Raw genomic sequence first — 18,920 nt, forward strand, 5'->3', positions numbered from 1 at the left:
AAGTAAAATAGGGCTTCTATTCTACAATATATCCTTCATGTAGTGACATTACTCACTTACAAAGATTATCTTTAAGAAATGTATCTTGCCTTTTTATAGCATCACATGTTGTTAACACAAAGGCAGACGTCAGAACTGCTCTAAGCAAACCTATCTTTTCTGTCCTCTCCACACAGAAATACATGGCCTAGAGCAGTGTCTCTATGCATTACACTGAACTTTGACTAAAATGCAGCTTAATTTTACATGAAAAGTTGTATCATATCATTCTGGGGAAGTACACTGTACAGAGGTGGTAATACTCCTGGGGCAGATTACAACATACCATGGAGTTCTAGACTTTATCCTGTTACTTTAAATCAGCCCCACAGTGCTTCTGAAAGATACTTAAGGACAGAATGTGGATCATTTTTGAGATAGTGATGTTTCTTGTCTTGATTTCCAGTGAGTTCATGTTTTGTTGGTGGTGTGATCATGAGCAATCTCTATCAGTCTGAGATAAGAATGGTAAAAGGGAGAGGGAAAGAGGTGGGCAACTAGTTTTGAACTTGGGAAATTGAAACAGTGGAGGAATTTATTGAGTTAATCCCTATTTTCTTGGTGTAATATTTTCCCAGTAAGCCAGTAGGTAACAGCCTGCTAACTGCCGGGATATGAGCCCAGCACTGGGGTATGCAAATGATTTTGATTATAAAGGCACATATATTGCAAGTGTCATAGTCCAGTAAGCCAAAAAGAGTTGTGGGTAGTTGGTCCATTAACATCTTATGAGTATTACATTTTAGGAAGTGCCCAAAGTCTAGAATTGCTGTTGAAATGCGTATCAGACTGGCTTACTGAATAGAAGAATTTAATGTCCTACTGGTTTATTATCTTTCTTCTAGACTACAGTATCTTTAGTTCATTTGTTTCTCCATTTTTTGGATGTTACATAAGCATGCTGTCCAGAACCCTTATACAATGAACATCTTATCACCATTTTCTGTTTTATATGTATGGTCTTGCCTGTAACTTCAGGCTAATTGGTTGAAGAAATTTTGGTTCTTAATTTTACTTTAAAATCTGTTGATACCTACAAAATAAACAAATCGAGAACATCCTCCAATTTGTATAAGGGAATCTTATATGCCATTTAACCTGGTTCTTTTACTATATTTTCTTCTTTTTTTGTTGTTCTTCTTAATTTTCTGTTTCTAAAACTGCACTCAAGATGCCTTTGCAGCTTCTCCTGGTGAAGCCCCGGCAGCACCTGAAGGGGCAGCAGCACCAGCTACCCCAACCCCTGTAGCCGCAGCTCTTGATGCATGTTCAGGAAATGGTGGGTTCCATCTCATTAGCTAGTCTGTCATTGTTGTGCTTGTCGTACTGTTAAAATGAACTACATGGCAGTATGTTTGCCTCCTTATTAACGTTTGAATGGTGACACTACTTTGCCAAGAGAATTCCCAAATCTTGGAAGTCCAGAACCCTGTGTTGCGACATCTTTGTTAGGCACTATTTCCACTAATGTGTTTTTTTGCCTTTGTTACCAAAAATGTGGAAACCATGCTGAATGTTGCACATGAATAGTTGGGCTTATCCTGACCAGTTGCTTTCCAGTCTCTCATAATGGTGTTGCTAAACCTTCAGAAGTCATCCTAATATTTTTGAAATGCCCCCTTTTTAGGAGAGACAAAAGGCTGGATTTATCCATTAGGAAATTGATGAAATGTGAGGTGTGTGTGCATGTGTGTTGCACTGTATTTTAATCTGTGTGTGTGGTTTTAATCCACAGTATGTGTGCTTTCTCCCAATTTCCTTCCCTACTGATCCTATGTATATATTCTGCCCTTTCCTTTTTACAAGACCCCTTTGCCCCATCTGAAGGCAGTGCAGAGGCTGCTCCTGAGCTGGACCTCTTTGCTATGAAGCCAACTGAGACCAGCGTTCCTGTAGTTACCCCTACAACTAGTGCAGCCACTCCAGTTCCCGCAACTACTCCTACTCCAGCTGCGGCTGCTGCTCCTGCAGCCCCTGCTACAACTGCTGCCACTACTACCATTACCACTACTACTACCACGTCTGCTACTACCACTACTACCACCACCTCTGCTGCTCCTCCTCCTGCTCTAGATATCTTTGGTGGTAATTGTTTTTCACTCTTTTTATTTTGTTCTTCAGTTAATTGATCTCAGATGTACAGCATATGCAAACAAGTCTTTTTGCATGTATACTGTATGTGACAATTATTATCTGAAGAATAAACATTCTCCAGATTGGAGGTGCAAAAAAAAAAAAAAGATCTCTTGTTTTCCCAAAAATGAATTAAAGACATACATATGTGTGTGTGTATATATATATTCTTGATCTTAGATTTGTTTGAGTCTACACCAACTGAAGCCCCTGCAGCACCTAAGCCAGATGCTACTCCTAGCATAGATCTGTTTGGTACAGGTAAAAATTGTATTATATTTTTCCCCTTTTTAATATCCCAGACTCTTCCTTCTGATAGTTCTACCCTCTCCCCAATTTGGCTGGGTTTTTTGTTTTGTTTTTACATGTTAAGCTTCTCTCACAATCTTCACTTACTTTCTCCTGGTTTTTCTTTTCCTTCTGGAAGATGCTTTTTCCTCTCCACCAACTGGAGCTTCTCCTGTGCCTGAGAGTTCTCTCACTGGTGATCTGTTATCCGGTGAGTGCGTGTTAGTTACGTTGGGATACATTTTCATTGTATAAAATTTTCATTGAGCAAAAAACCATGTAACTGGAATGTGCTTTAAAAACTCAGTTCTGACATAGGCCAAGTTTGGGCTGGAAAGCAAAAGATGCAGCAATGAAAGCCGAATGTCTGGGTCTGATCAGGAACTGGAAGGGAGGGACTTTCTAGGAATCTGTTGTTTGCAGCTTGAGTTCATTGGTAAATTTCAATATGAATCTCACCATGGATGACTTAAGAGTTTAGGACAGTTCACTCAACTTGGTCTCAAATAGTATGGAAGATTCCAAGGGGTGAATTTATGAAATTCTTATGACTGAGTTCCTATTTCCTGCCACACACTCTTGGGTCACTTTAAACTTGTTTCTATCACACAAGCTCCTCTTCTGGTTAGTAAGGGACCAAAATGATCTCCCTTTCAGGAGTGCAAAGGTAACAGTGGCTAAAAGCTTTATAAGGACACTTATGAAAGAACAAGGCCTGTTGAATGCATTGAGACTTGCTTCTAAGAAAACATGCTTAAGAACATGCTGCATGTGTAACTGAAACAAATAGTTGTAGGTGTGTGATGGCACAAATATTCGTATATCGTGCCTTTCCTTTAAAAAAATATCCAAGGTATTTCACATCCAGTGAAATAAAAGGAACAGCTGTCATAGTGCCAATACATTGCTGACAACAGTAGCAGCAGGAAGCCAAAAGGCAGATTGTCCATCACATGCGTGGGAGAATTCTGCACTAAGTGATGCCGGAAATAAATGTGGGGATGGTATTCCATAAATAGAGCACTACTAAAGAAGAGGTCCTGTTCCCAGTTACTTTGAAGGTAGGACATGTGGAGCAGGGCATCCAAAGCACATCTTACCTCAAGTGAACTGTGATGATGTAGTTCTGGGCAAGCTAACTGACAGTCTTGTATATGTAGATTTGCTCCTTCTGAATCAGTGAGTGATGTCAACCGATTATCATGGTTTCCACACAGTTTCCCCTTCCTTCCGCATCCCCACCAAAATACTTTACCTCAGATATGGAAATCTTGTTTTAATTGACCTCAGGTGTAATGCTTAATATCAGAGCCGTTGCTCAATTTGAAAATCCCACAGATGATTTCTTGGGGTGGAGGGATGCGATCACTACAGCAAGAGTTAGGCACCCCTTTCAGACCAAGCACTTCTACTATCACCCCCATAATGTGTACCTTTGAAGATGTCGATGAAACTAGCAAACAAAAGGAGTTGGGGTGACCGGGACTGTCTTTGCTAGGCACATGAGGTATAAACGTAGTCCAGTGGTGCTGCCTGTGTCTTGGACTCAGATCCAGATCCAGCTACTGTGTATGTGAATCCAGGAGGCACTGGTCAGCTGTAGACATTCCTGTCACATACCCTGTACGGCTGGCCCCATAAATTATACCAGCACCTCAAAGCCTGGGCACAGAACGGAATGGTCTGACATGCTATTGTTTGACAGCTGGAAGGGGGTTTGCCTGTCACCGTGACAGACTGTTAGACTGGTTTTACAGTTTAGTATGTTTGTAGCAAGGTTAAGTCTGTGTTGAAAAGGGGTACAAAGATGGAATCTGCGCCCCCGCCCCCTTCACAACCAGAGTACCTTATAGTTCCAGCTGGGGACATGAAACTGACCAACTTTTGGTCCTTCCCTGGCTTCATCTCTAGATTGGACAGCATCGTTCTGATTGTAGACCTGTGGGCCTTTTCCTGCCTATCTATCCTGCCTATCTATTTGCACAGGAGGGAAAGGCAGAAAGCTCAAGTGAACCATCTGGCTGAGTCTGAAATTTGAGAGGAATACTTGACTTAATATCAGTTTGATAATGACCTTAAGCAATGTCAACTATAGTCATGTTTTGAAAGGTCAAAAAAACTGTACTTTAGGTATGTTCCAAATAGGGATCGGCTTGTGTAGATTTCCCATTGTTGTTGCCAGTGCAGTAGAGTGGCAATGGAGCTTCTACAGCAACTTTCCCTGTATTTTCCTTGTCTCAGGCCCTAAAGGTGGCTATTTCACCAATGGGTGGAAGAGGGAATTTCTTTTCTTTTTTAAAATCAGTAATTAACATATTTGTAATATATTATTAGAGTAAATTTCCAGCTTTCAATTTTTATAAATAAGTCTCAAGCCCTTTTTATTGCAGAGATATAAGGCACTGAAAGGGGTTAGAGGTTAGCTCTAAATGAGAGCTGGAGATTCAGATAATTTGATTGATTTCAATAAAGTTATAATGCTATAGTGATATATTGTTGATTTAAAATCCCCCATCAGTGAGGGTGGAATGATTGTGTGTGTGTGGGGGGGGGGGAGTGGAGCAGGGAAAATGGCACCAGGTGAAGATGGGCCTAGAACAATCCAAACTCTCCCTTTGACATAGATCCCATCCTGAGAGTTACACAGTGCCAGGGAGAATAGGAAAAAAACATGACATCCTGATAGCATCCATGCTGGAACTAACAAACAGTGTGTAAAAGACCTTAAAGTTGTAGTCTGTTAGCAAAATATAAACTAGAGTACAAAAAAATGTGATTTCAAAAACTATGAGGAATAACTGTATTTGTGTTTATATTTTGAAATGCTAGCATCACTGTATTATTGAATACCTGCTGTAGTAGTGTGGATTTAAAGTAGTTGGCTCTCATCAATCCTTATTTGCTGATACTAAATATTGTCATGCTTACTGCAGTGGATGCATTTGCCGCACCATCGCCCCTGCCCACTGCTTCCCCAGCTAAAGTGGATTCGTCAGGTGTGATTGACCTGTTTGGTGGTGGGTATTATTCCTTCTCACCATTACAGAATTTCTTGTTTCATTTCTGCTCCATTTACTACTACTTCCATGTTTCATGTTAGTATTTTTTGCTGTATAGTTTCCCTTTTAACTACTTACATTTGAAAAGTTTGTTTAAGTCTCGTCACCATTCATCTTTACCGCCATTCCATGCATGAAAATTGCTTTCTTGCTCAAGCAATGGAATTATGGTTGTTATTAAGCAGTGATGCTCCTATTGGTTTCTCTTACCAGCTGCCTGATATCTCAAAATAGCTGTAAGACATGAGTTTGGAATTGATTTAAAATCAGAGGAGGTGAAGATGATCCCACTTCCATGGAATTTAATGTAAAAAGCATTTAATCTTAGGGATCATTTTCCTATTTCCTTAAGAAATACATTTATGCTTGCACTATGACATAATGTCTAATGTTCTTTCAGTTATAATCTATGTATATAGCTGCATGATGTTGTCAAGTATAAATTATAAACTGTTTTATTGCTTTCTGCCTGAAACTGATAATTCAGGCCAGATTGTTCTATCAGTTATTGTAATGTGAAAACACACACCCAGTACAACCTCAAATCAATACATTAGCAACAGTAGGGAAATCTCAGGCATGAGGAAAAGAAAAACTAGAGAGAGAGAGATTACTGCTGGCCTGTCAGCTGTTTATGGAAATATGTTCTTTGGAGTGGTCGATTTCAGAATTAACAAAACTAATGTGGAGTTCACACATTGTTTGGCACTACCCTCAAAGTTGACTAAAGGTTTGTTAGAAATACCAAAGATAAAAACCAGTAGTGAAACTTTTCCTTCCCAGAGTGCTAGCTTACACAATCTTCTGCATGTTCGCCTCTTTGTAAGTTTGACCAGGGGCTGTGTTTTGTGTGGACAGATGGGCCTCTGTCTTGAGGCTATTAACACTGAGAACAATTTGCTCTGTGGGAGTATAGTGGGAACTTTCCAATTATGACTGAAATGACTAGCACTCATAGACCCTTGATTGTGTAGCAGACATGTGCAGCTTTTCTGGATCAAGCTCAGCTTTCTCTTGAACTTTAAAGAGCAATTCTAGATGACCGTTTGCCAACTGGTAGCTTACTGCTGTGGGAGTGAGCTGGCTTCTGTAATGCCTTGCCAAGGGATCAAGCAAGTCTTATTGCTTCCCTGGATTTCTGGTCAGATGCAGAATTGTGGTAAGATTTTTTTTTTAATTGGCAGAACAGCACAGGTGATTATTGACCAAGTGGTTACATGTTATACTGCACATGAGGTCGGCCACAGTGTCCCTTGGTAAAGAGTTATCTTTTGGGGCCCTTTCTTTGCTTTCTTTTGAAACAAATGATATGCAGCCTAAACCACTACAAACCTTGAAATTGACCTTATATCATTGATGGTCATTCCTCTGATTGTATTCATTGTATGTTTTATTCCAGAATTATAAATTAATACATTAATATGAATTGTTGAAACCTTTTCTCTTTATTGCTGCCTCGTGGAAAACATGCAGATGCTTTTGGAAGTGGTGTTCCTGAGCCCCAGCCTGCATCCCAAGCAGCTTCCACCTCCTCTGCTTCTGCTGACCTGCTGGCTGGTAAGGAACAGTTGCATGTAGTTTTTCATAGGGTGGTGGTTTGATTATTTTGTCATAAAGTGCCGTATATAGTTGTGTATAAGCCGAGTTTTTCAGCACAGTATTGACACAGCAAAAGTCCTCCTCGGCTTATAAGCGGGTATATACAATAATTACTAACAGTCTTCTCCCAGTCAGCCAATCGTTACATTGCTTCTGCAAACCTCCTGCAAGCTGAAGCTTGCTTGCTCTGGCTGCTTTTAGGATAGCAAAGGTTTGACTGTGGGACTCTGATCTTTTTTTCCTTTTGCCTTCCCTTCTTCCAAACTATTATTTTGGTTTCTGTGGGTGGGGTGAGGTGAGGTGGGTTTTGGGGGTGCTTTGGGATTTACTGTTTCTCTTACTGTTTATTTCCTCTTTTTTTCTGAGGGGCAGCATTGTTTGCCTTTCCTTCTTGGAGTTGCGTTTCTTTTAAAACTTGATTTTTACAGTTCTTCCTTTCAGTGTTGAGTTTTACAGCTCTTTATTTCAGTGTTTTGTTCTGGGGGGTGGCGCACTGTAGCTGTAGCTAGAGTAGTCCATTCTCCCAGTTTGGTCGCTGTTGTACTTGTTGTAGGAGGTTGCTGGCTTCGGCTACTGTTGTTCTGCTCTGGTTTGCTGGCCCTCTTTTGTACTTGCAGAGCTAGTTTACTGTTTTTCTTTGAATTAAATATTCAAAAACATTTAACCTACTGGTGCCTCAATTAATGTAAATTTACCAGTAACTGCTGCATTTCCCACCCTCGACTTATATGCGAGTCAATAAGTTTGCCCAGATTTTGTGGTAAAATTAGGTGCCTCGGCTTATATCTGTGTCGGCTTATATGCGAGTATATACGGTAGTTTTTCTGGAAAACAGATGCAAGTTGAATCCATATGTCTCTTCTGCCAGTGAATAAAACCCATGTTGGTGGAGGGTGATGGGGGGCATGTTTTGACTTTTCCTTCTTCCAGAACATCCAACTTGGCTTCCCCTACTATTCTTAAGGGTCTCCTGACCCCCAAAGCAAAATGTTTGGAAAATCCATGAGGTACATGATAAGAAGGAGGCAGAAGAGTCTTGTTCTGCAAGATTTGCTGCATTTGTGATAGTTTGGATCCAATCTTTTTTTCTGGACAGTTTGCAGCTTGTTAGAACCGTGCTTGTTATACTAGTAATATGGATAATATGAATGAAAGGGTATGAACTTAAAATCTTTAGTTTGGGGCTGTCACTGAACCAAGCTGGAATTTTCCCAAACAGACCAGTTCTCTCATGGCCAGGAGAAAGAGGGAATTGGCTGGCAACCATTTGACCTGTTTGTTTAGCTTTCCCTCTTTCTTCTGGCCATGAGAGGAGAGGGCAAAATGAACATGTTTAATGTCTCACAGCCATTTACACCTAACAGCCAATGAGTGGACCTACCAGCCATTTCAGCAATGGGGTTGGGTGTACTGTTCACAATATTCTATATTAGGTAATTATGTATGTATTTTGATATTGGTATGGTATATTTGAATGAGCACCTGTTGATTTAAAGGCATAACTCACTCCTGCCTCTTTCACCTGTTAAAGGCTTTGGAGGTTCTCTTATTGCTCCATCTCCATCACCTTCCCCTGTTACACCAGCCCAAGCGAGTCTACTTCAGCCCAATTTCGAAGCAGCTTTTGGAGCAACTCCTTCCCCATCCCCTGCTGGCAGTTCATTTGATCCCTCAGGTGAGTTAAAGCCGGAACAACATGCCTTCTTCCATTTCTGTTAACAGAATTTCTGTCTGATATGTGAAGGCACTCTAGATTTCTGGATTTGTAAACATTTTTCTGCCTATATTCTTTTGTGTGCGTGCACGCAAAAGCTTATATCCAGAATCAAACTTTGTTGCTCTTCAACTTTGTTGGACTCAAACTTTGTTCATTTCCTTCAAACCAACACAGCTAACCCTCCTGAATCTATCTTTCTGCTTTGTGTTTCATTGGATTAAGTACATATTCTAGCATATTATTCTAATGTAAAACTTGAAGGATATTCACTTCAGTTATCTTCTGTACCATTATGATAAATAAGTACACATACCTTCTCTTTGCATGTGCTTTATGCATGCTTGTTTAAAAGAAACTGCTAAATTTGCTGATGTCTAATATTCAATATGTAGATTTATGATCCTTGCTATTGTTGCGAAGCATTTCCTGAGCATGCATGGCACCAAAAGTTAAACAAAATTGAGTGCCATAGTGACTTTCCCTTGCTGTTAAGCTTAATCTTTCATCACTGCTCTGTCGTTTTGTTTGTATCTCTTTCATTCTAAACTTCCATGCTGGGGCCTTGCTACAAATATGCAATTTTGGGTGAGTTGTGCAACACTATAAATAAAAACCAAATATTTAGTACTGCTTTGCTTTTGTTTGATTGCTTGCCAAAGCGTACTGCAGCTCTGCTTACTAACATTAGCATGCACATCATATGTGTATTCACCATGTAACATAGGATTAACTTAGAAATTGCTGTCTGGTTATAGTTAGAGAGAAGCACCATTGGATAAGGGGGGTGGAGTAGAATCTGCTCTCTCTCAAAGATGCCTGAGTTAGAAAAATTAAACCATCCATGTCAATATCAGATTTTTTATGATAAATTTTAAAGCAACTTCTCAGCATGCAATATCTCTTAGCTGTAAATACTTGAAATTGGAAAATTCAGGTTGGAAAACTCATCTTGAAGTTACTATTCTGAATCTTCTTTGATTTTTTTTAAGAATGTGTTTTTTCAAAGGTGTCTTTAACATTTAAATATTTATGAAAATTTTGGTGCTGTGTACATCTGTTCTAAGGAGTTCTTTCCACTTGAAATCTTCTTTTGCTTTTTTTAACTTTGTTCATGGTAGATGAGTTTTCTGGAAAGAGGCCACCCACTGATACCACTAATGTAGCATATCTGTAATTTTCCCCAAAAGAATGGTCCAGCTGTATGCCAGGAAGAGGACTACAAAATGCCATTGGGTGAAAAGCCTACAAGGCCAAATGCACTTGTTACAGGGAAAATCCAACAAGATATACTGATGCTTCTCTCTAAATCCCAGTGGAATCTTTACCCAGCAATATCACAAAACTTTCTCAGAACAATCCCTGTCAGGCCTCTTCAGATGTCAACCCTCATTTCGCTCAGAATTGTCCCAAGAGATTAGAGACAAACCTTCAGTGTTTAAATTGACCTGTTCTCACCTTCCCCTCCCCTCTCTTCACCCAAAAAAGAAATGGCAGCAGTAAACCAAGGGCTCCATTGATATACTTTCTGCATGTCAGGAATCATTAATATTTTTTATATCTACAGTTCAGCAGTAATGACAATGCATTTCAGTAGATTCTTGCTACCGTTCTGTGCTTCCTCCATGTTACATGGCTATTTGACTAATCAGCTGTGATGTTTCTGAATTCATGTGTCTAATACCTGGATGTTGTTTTTTCCCCTGATGGTGAATAATAGTATTCATTCCCAGTCTTTCCATCTGTCCAAATAAGCGCCAAGTTAGACATGATACAGGACAAGAAACCATGGGAAAGTTCTTGTAGAATAGTAGTATGTGGATTAGCCCTCTTTTCAAATACACACACACTTTTGTTTTCTTGCTGCATTTCATAATGGTGGTTTGAGAAACAAAATTCCTCACTGGATATGCAGGTTGTACAATATCTTAAGATAGGATTTAAAATAATAATGCATCTGTGACTGTTTAGACACATATCATCATGTTCAGTATTCGTTATAATAATTTTTTCCTGAATTATTGTACATTTTGGTGTGCTAATGAAATAACATGCATGTCATCTTTTGGTGTTGTTGATGTCAGATTGGTGTCATTAAAATGCATAATGACTGTATTATAGAGTTCATGGCTTTGACCCTTAGGAAAGTACTACGTTGAGACTGTTGAAAGGCTGGTGCCCTAAACTATGAATCTCCTTACATTTTTCAGTGTTTGATGGCTTAGGTGACCTGCTTATGCCAACCATGATGCCATCTGGGCAGTCCCTACCCACATCCGGCACATCCAGTGCTGCTGCTTCAGCTGCAACCAAAGGCCTTGGGAGCGACCTTGATTCCTCTCTTGCAAACTTAGTAGGAAGTAAGTTATTAAAATAGCTGGGTTTGAGAGCTCTGTGTGTGTTCCTGTGATCACAGAACATATTTTGCTAGCTGGCATATGATGGCTTTCCTCAGTGTATGTTTCTTTGACAGTTATTTCTAAAGGCTGGCACTTACTTTTTCCTATAAGAAGACAATGTGATTAGATTTTCATTTATTCAGTGGTTTAACATTCCTGTTTTCATCCTAAATTTGTTACTGAGAACCAACATTTTTGGAGCACTGAGTACAGAAAACTATTGTTTCCTTTAAAGAGAAATGTAATGTTGATGATTTGAAGAATAACATACTAAACAGAGGAATTATATTTGAAATAAAATGGCGAGGTCTTTAAAATATCTGGTTGCATTTTAATGCATTCACACATCTCTTACATTTACTTTTGCAGATCTTGGAATTTCTGGTACCACGTCAAAGAAGTAAGTAGCTGGTGAAATCAAAACTCCTGAGATTAAAATGTTTCTTAGTAGGATATTTTTTGCTAATGTGAATCAGTAATTTGTATTTCATTTCAGTTCTTCTTTCCTCCTCAATAGTTACTCAAAGAGGCTTTCTATAGTATTATTGCAGCATTGAATATATTAGTTGGCTTTTTATAGACTTTTGATTCCTTATAAATTGTGCATTGATTGAGCCCTTTCAAATATTTTAGAAAGGTCTATTAATTTTTAGAAAGGTCTATTAATAAAATAGTTAACACAGAAACATTCCATGTCATTGTGGGGTTCTTCTGTCGTAGGGGAGACCTTCAGTGGAATGCAGGAGAGAAAAAGTTAACAGGAGGAGCCAACTGGATACCAAAAGTAGCACCTGCCACATGGTCAACTGGCGTTCCTCCAAGTGGTCCAATAGTATGTTGCATTTGTGTAGAATTATGCAAAAATCATTGATTGGGAAAATATTTTATTGCAATAGTAAACGTGGATATGTGCAAAAGTAGCATAGTCAAACCAAAATCTTAAACTTCATCACAAGATCCGATACATATTTTTCACTAATCCAGTTTTAGGAAATATATTCTATTCTGCTGACTATTAACTGAATAGTTTAATAGTCCCCCTGGGGACTTGGGATTCGGACCCGAAGTAAAACATCATCAGGACCTCCTCTCCACCCGCTAGTAGTGGGAGGAGGGGGGAAGTTGAGCTGCCGTTCTTGCCAAGCCAGTAATATTGGTAACGTTATTATTGTTTTAATGGGGATTCTGGGATGCTGTTACCCGCCACGAGCCGCAAGGGAGTGGCGGGAAATAAATCTAATAATAATAATAATAGTTAAAATCATTTAAATGTGTGTTGTTCAGTGCTGTAGTAACACCATGTTCATTGTTTATGGCTAGTGAAGCAGTTTCGGCCTAATGAGCAGAATGCAGTTCTTTTAACTGGAAGTTTTTCTCTTACTAAAAAGGCTGAGCTGTTGTTCTTTATGTGAATGGCCTTTCAGTACAAGGTCTTACTAACAGGGACTTGGTTGCTAAACTAAAAAAAAAAATTAGGAAACTATTTTTTGGCTTTACATTCTGTTTAAAATGAAGCATACTTTTCTAACTTCAGTGCTGTTGGTTTGGATCCAGTAATTTTATAAAACTTTTAAATCCCATGTAGCATTTAAAGGTGTTGTATAAGGATCTCCTTACTTGTTGGTGAAATAGAAGATTGATTGGAAGGATTCTGTTTTTAAGAAAAATACATAAAGACTTCCAGAAATTTAACTTGTGTTTTCCAAAGGGCAAAGGAATGGGGAAATAAATGGTTCCTTGGAAGAAAAATGTTGCACTGGTAATAAAGGTAGGGTAGATATGGAAATGTTATAACTCAGTCCAAGGTACTGGTGGTTGTATAGGAGAAAATAGTGCTTTTTTTTTTTTGCCCTACTCTGCAACCTGTTTCTGCAGGAGTGTGAATATCCATAAGAAGAATTAAAAGAATAATCTTGAACAAATTTTTGGTTTGGAGGCAGCCACCAGGTCCTGATAGTGAATGGCCACATTTTTCTGCTGATAGAGGCCCCATAGGAGAATGTGATTTTATATAAAGAAAGAGGAAGCTTTGTGCCCCCCTCTCTAGGATTCCATCCAACATTATCATCATCATTATCATTATTATTTAATATTATTTCCTGCCACTCCCAAGAATGGCTCGTGGTGGGCTACAAATTATCCCCAATAAAACCGCCATAAAACCCCATACATATATGCATACATACATGCGCGTACACATATTGTGGCTCTCTTTTCTCTCTGAAACTTAAAGAACATTATATATTGCATTCAACTTTCATAATATCAACTACAAGCAGCAGGATGTTGGACAAATTTTCTATAAATCTGAGAAAAGTTCTAGGTTTGCAGAAAAATGTGAAGTTAAAACAAACTTTTTAAAAGCCCTTTCCAAAACAGAGGTTGCCAGGCAGAAGACAGGATGGAAAGCAGAAGACAAGAGGACAGCTCAAGTACACTTACTGCTGGTTAAGAAAGAGAGAAGGAGGGAGCATAAGGGGACAGGATATGGGGAATTTCAGGAAATGGAAAGAGAAAATCTTGTGGGAAAATTAGATGTCCCCACAAGTCTTTACACATCCTGAAGTAGGAAGTACTGTACAAAGCATTTTGAAGCACTCAATGAACTTTTAACAGAAGCTATAACTTCAACAACTAAAAAGGTAGCATAGAATTCTGTACTGAGTGCTATCTTTTCCTTTAATTGTAACTTTATCTTAAAGTAGACTGGTTTTTACAGACATAATACTATGTAAATTCTGAGAGTCAGTGAAGCTTCTGTTATGATCTTATTATGTTTTTCTAGACAGGATCTGTGCCTCCAGCAGGCACCGTTCCTCCTACATCAGGTGCTCCCCCTGCACAGTCTGGATCAGGATTTGGAATGGTGAGCAAAAACAGTAAACTATTCGTACACCTCTCTGTTAAATATGAGAATTGATTAAGGCACAATAATATGAATGATTACTGACGCCTGCCATATCTCTCAATGAATTCTTTTACATCCTTTTGAGCTGCTTTAGCCTGCATTCTGTACCTTCTATACTTAAAGTTGATGTGACACAGCACTAAAATCATATGTAATGTTGACATAAGTTGAGCAATCTTAGATATATATTTGTTTGCATTTGAAAGTGGCAAAGGAGAGTGCAAGCCAATGAAGTTCTACCACTGGAAACTATGTGCTTTCAAGAGGAGCAAATGAAGATCTTAAGTATTTCTCACACATTATTCATCTTTGAAAACCTGAGGGCTATAGCTTCCTCTTTGAGTGCTTGTGTGGATGTGCATAATGGGAATGGAGACCCTTTGCCAAATTATACACCCGGTTTCTGTGCTTGTGTCTTCTGGTTGTACATGGTGTTTTCTAGAGAATACTAGGTAAGTAATGTAGAAGGGTTTGAAGTGAATGTACCTGTTCAGATGTGAACTCTAACAGAAATAACTTAGAATAACAGAGTTGGAAGGTACTTTCTAGGTCATCTAGTCCAACCCTCCACACAATACACAACACAATACACACAATACACAACAACCCTATTGCTTACCCACTGTAGCCTGCCACAGGATCAGCCTCTCCTTCCGATGGCTATCCAGCCTCTGTTTAAAAACTTCCAAAGATGGAGAACCCACCACCTCCCAAGGAAACCTGTTCCACTGAGAAACCACTCTGTCAGGAACTTCTTCCAGATGGTTAGACAGAATTTCTTTTGCATTAATTTCATCCCATTGGTTCTGGTCCATCCCTCCAGGGCAAGAGAGAAAAACTCTGCTCCATCCTCTACATGGTAGCCTTTTAAATACTTGAAGATGTCAGATCCCCTCTCAGTCATCTCTTCTTTAGGCTAAACTGACCAAGCTCCCCCAACCTTTCCTCATACATCCAGATCTCCAAACCCCTCACTATCTTTGTTGCTCTCCTTTGGACACACTCCAGTTTGTCTACATCCCTCTTCAACTGTGGTGGCCAAAACTGAACACAGTACTCCAAGTGAGGCCGAACCAGAGCAGAGTAAAGCGGTGCCATCATCTCCCGTGATCTGGACATGATACTCCGTTTGATACAGCCCCAAATCCCATTTGCCTTTTTTAGCCACTGAGTTAAACTGCTGACTCATGTTCAATGTATGGTCTACTAAGATTCCTAGATCCTTTTTCGCACACACTACTGCCAAGACAGATTCAAATGATCCAACAGAATGCAGCATAATCATATTTCTCTTGTCTCAAGGCAAGCGAATAAAGGACTATGCTGTACACATCACAAATTGTTCTCCAATCCTTTCTAGCAACCACCTGGAGCAGGTGTTCCAATGATGCCACAGCAGCCAGTTATGTATGGACAACCTATGATGAGGCCTCCATTTGGAGCAGCTGCAGGATCTGGTGCACAAGTAAGAGCCTTCTGTCTTTAACTGGATTTCCAGAGGGTTGTGATATAAACTCGAAGGATCTTTCCTCCAGCTTCATATTCAGCAAGGACTTGTTACAGTTCTGGATATTCAAAATTTAAACTAGTGTTACAAAATTGCAATATTGCAAAACATGATTCTTGCTTCCAATGACGGTGCACGGATTTATTGAAAAACAATTTCAAATCTGTCCTTATTTTAAAACTGCACTGGTTTTCTTTAGCTAAAGCAAAAGTTGTTTGTTGTATTTTATTTTTAAAAAATATGACAATATAGCCAGTGACTACTAGAGTTAGCTCATCAACAGGATAAGTAAAATAGTAAAATGCTATCATTGTCATCTTCCACAAACCGAAAAAAATATTCAGACATCACAACAACCCTCAGTGTGCTTGTGACTGATGCAAGTATGACTTATTGCCACCTTCACATTTGTGCACTAAGCAGTTAAAGGTTCATTTGGGTTTAGTCTCCATTACTCCATTTTGCCCAGGTATTTATGCCAGATTGTGGGTTGACTCAAAATGTCTGAAATTAAATAGATTAATTGCATTCTGTGTATGAGGACAGAAGGTAGCACACCATCAACTGCTCTGCTAAACACAACCTTCTTAGACGAGTGCCATAAGTCAGGTGCTGCAACAGAAAAGACCATGTTCTCTTTCCAGGCTACTATTCTGCAACAAGGAGTAATAAGGTCAACCTACTCTCAATGTATTTTCAAACTTCCTCCTTGGTTGTGACAAAATTGCTAAAACCGAATTGGTACATTCTGTCCAACTCTGAGTATGCTTCCTTCAAGGGGCATCAACATAGTTACCTGCAGAACTGGCTGTAAAATAGGAACAGTATTAATGTTGTTTATAATAGGGTTTCTAATGTTGTTGTTCTAATTGCATACCTTTGCTCATGTCTTGTCTTTTGCTGTGCGTGGCTTGCTTGTCTTGTCTGGTGGGAAATCTCTGCAGCTCTCTCCAAGCCCTACACCTGTCAGTCAGAGTCCCAAGAAACCTCCAACAAAGGACCCATTAGCGGATCTTAACATCAAGGATTTCTTATGAACCTTTTCAAAGGTATAGGTTGCCTCTTATATTCTTCAGTATGAATATAATAAAATATTTTGCTTGTATTCCTCTCTGGAGATGCCATCAAAGATTAAGAAACAGTGCTTGTTAAGTGCATTGATGCTGTTTTAACTTACTTATTTTGCTGTAAACAACACAAAATTACACTCAAAATGGAGAAAGTCAAAAGAAATAAGTGTTGGGAAAGGTATTGTCTAGTGTACAAAGAAGAGAAGAGGACACAGTAGGGGGCAGCAAGAAAACAATCAGGATAGCAACATTAGCACCTCTCCTACTTCTATCATTCCTTGTCTGTCTCCAGATTGCTACTCTCAGAGTGGTTTCCCCCTTCTTCTTGGAAGTAACTTACCCTCTCTCTCAGCTAGAGATGTAGTTAGGAACCTGTGACTCTCCTCTTTCCTATCAAGCATGTTAATTCCTGTATAAACTTTCATCTGCTTTTTAATTCGTATCCCATGCTATTGGCACAAGCAGGTTCCAGTTTCTAACTCAAAATAACCATACATCTGCATCAAGAAGTGTTAAAGAACATCAACAGATCATCACGCAATAAAACCAGCATTAATACCCTTGCAGTCAGTTTTGGCACCTTTTTGCCATTGCATTCCAGGAACAATGTGATTCATTTTCCAAAGGCCAACATCTCATGAAATACAGTAACTCAGGCCAACCCTAGACTATCCCTTTTGGATGTTAATTCAATATACAAAGTGAAAGAATAACAGTGTACATTCTTGACATGGAAGTTTTTCTACTCCATGTGCAGCCATAAGGAATGTAAAAGCAGATATAAATTTCACTTGTGAAAAAAACCCTGTAAACTTCTACATTACATTATATACATTATACCAGTGGTCCCCAACCTGCGGGCCGCGGCCCGGTGCCGGGCCGCAAAGGCCATGGCACCGGGCCGCGGCTCCCTCTCCCCGCCCCCCCCCCAGCAGTAAAAAACTTCCCAGGCCGCAAGCTTGCGGCCCGGGAAGCTACTTACTGCGGGAGGCGGGGAGAGGGAATCAGGGCCGGGCCGCGCCCGTGCGGGCCACGCCCGCTCGGCCCGATCCGCGGGCGCGGCTCGCGGGCGCGGCGTGGGCGCGGCTCGCGGGCGCGGCTCGGGTGCGGCCCGGGCGCGGCGTGGGCGTGGCTCGCGGGCGCGGCTCGGGTGCGGCCCGATCCGCTGGCACGGCGTGGGCGCGGCCCGTGGGCGCGGCTCGGGTGCGGCCCGATCCGCGGGCGTGGCCCGCGGTCCGCGGGGGCGCGGCCCGATGCCCTGCCGGTCCCCAGCCTCGGAAAGGTTGGGGACCACTGCATTATACTATTCTTCAGATGATTTTTCATAGGATTGTTTTTAGCTGTCGTTTAGAGAATTTCTGGTAGGATCCCCCCTCCCCCATATTTTACTATATATCTACTATACATGTATTTACTATACATCCCACCCCCATGTTTTACTATACATCTTTTAGCCTCTGGTTGGCATACCTGGAAAATGTTATAATCTTGCTGTGTTCCCCTTATGGCTTAATTTTCCATATATGCTCAGCTTTGGTATCCTCTGGCAGCTGTGAGTTCACATTGTATAGCTAGATCTCATCAACTTCATAATGTCAAGTTTTGCAATTGTAAATGATAGTGATAATTGTAGTATTAGAAGTATTAGGTCCAGTGCTGTGGTCGGGGGACAGGTGTGTTTGGCACTTCCTCCACTCCAATACAATATGTGATATGAGTGCTAAGATCTAAATCATGAAATCCTCCTGCTAAATGAATGAGGGAGGAGTTTAAAAAAACATTGACTCCATCACATTCGAGCTTAGAAGAACATTTGCTCATTCCTATTGAACAGGTAAAGGTATCCCCTGTGCAAACACCAGGTCATGTCTGACCTTTGGGGTGACGCCCTCTAGCGTTTTCATGGCAGACTCAATACGGGGTGGTTTGACAGTGCCTTCCCCAGTCATTACCGTTTACCCCCAGCAAGCTGGGTACTCATTTTACCGACCTCGGAAGGATGGAAGGCTGAGTCGACCTTGAGCTGGCTGCTGGGATTGAACTCGCAGCCTCATGGGCAGAGCTTTCAGACTGCATGTCTGTGCCACGAGAGGCTCTGTGAACAGGACTTCTGGATAAAACACGTATCTGAATAAAATGATAGCTTTTTGGATGTGGGGAAAAGATGTTGGGAGGAAAGTGGTGCTATATTTCTGATTTTTGCA

The 18,920-nt window shown here is 40.3% G+C and overlaps 1 protein-coding gene across 23 annotated transcripts in view; it reads left to right on the plus strand.

The window, feature by feature from the left end:
• SNAP91 (synaptosome associated protein 91) overlaps positions 1-18,920 on the plus strand; it is an 85,339-nt gene that overhangs the window by 64,820 nt on the left and 1,599 nt on the right. For 10 of the 23 annotated variants that reach the window (XM_077305481.1, XM_077305473.1, XM_077305525.1 and 7 more), the window contains 13 exons: positions 1,211-1,318; positions 1,846-2,124; positions 2,353-2,433; positions 2,600-2,671; positions 5,394-5,477; positions 6,993-7,076; positions 8,650-8,793; positions 11,043-11,192; positions 11,601-11,631; positions 11,952-12,063; positions 14,017-14,097; positions 15,500-15,604; positions 16,591-16,695. In XM_077305481.1, the coding sequence (XP_077161596.1) occupies positions 1,211-1,318; positions 1,846-2,124; positions 2,353-2,433; positions 2,600-2,671; positions 5,394-5,477; positions 6,993-7,076; positions 8,650-8,793; positions 11,043-11,192; positions 11,601-11,631; positions 11,952-12,063; positions 14,017-14,097; positions 15,500-15,604; positions 16,591-16,683 (1,424 nt within the window). In that variant the 3' untranslated portion in view covers positions 16,684-16,695. The remainder of the gene's footprint in view (positions 1-1,210; positions 1,319-1,845; positions 2,125-2,352; positions 2,434-2,599; positions 2,672-5,393; positions 5,478-6,992; positions 7,077-8,649; positions 8,794-11,042; positions 11,193-11,600; positions 11,632-11,951; positions 12,064-14,016; positions 14,098-15,499; positions 15,605-16,590; positions 16,696-18,920) is intronic. The other 13 variants (XM_077305623.1, XM_077305637.1, XM_077305645.1 and 10 more) reach the window with 7 other exon arrangements.

The sequence above is a fragment of the Paroedura picta genome, chromosome 1, assembly GCF_049243985.1.
Source record: "Paroedura picta isolate Pp20150507F chromosome 1, Ppicta_v3.0, whole genome shotgun sequence".
In the NCBI taxonomy this organism is placed as follows: Eukaryota; Metazoa; Chordata; class Lepidosauria; order Squamata; family Gekkonidae; genus Paroedura; species Paroedura picta.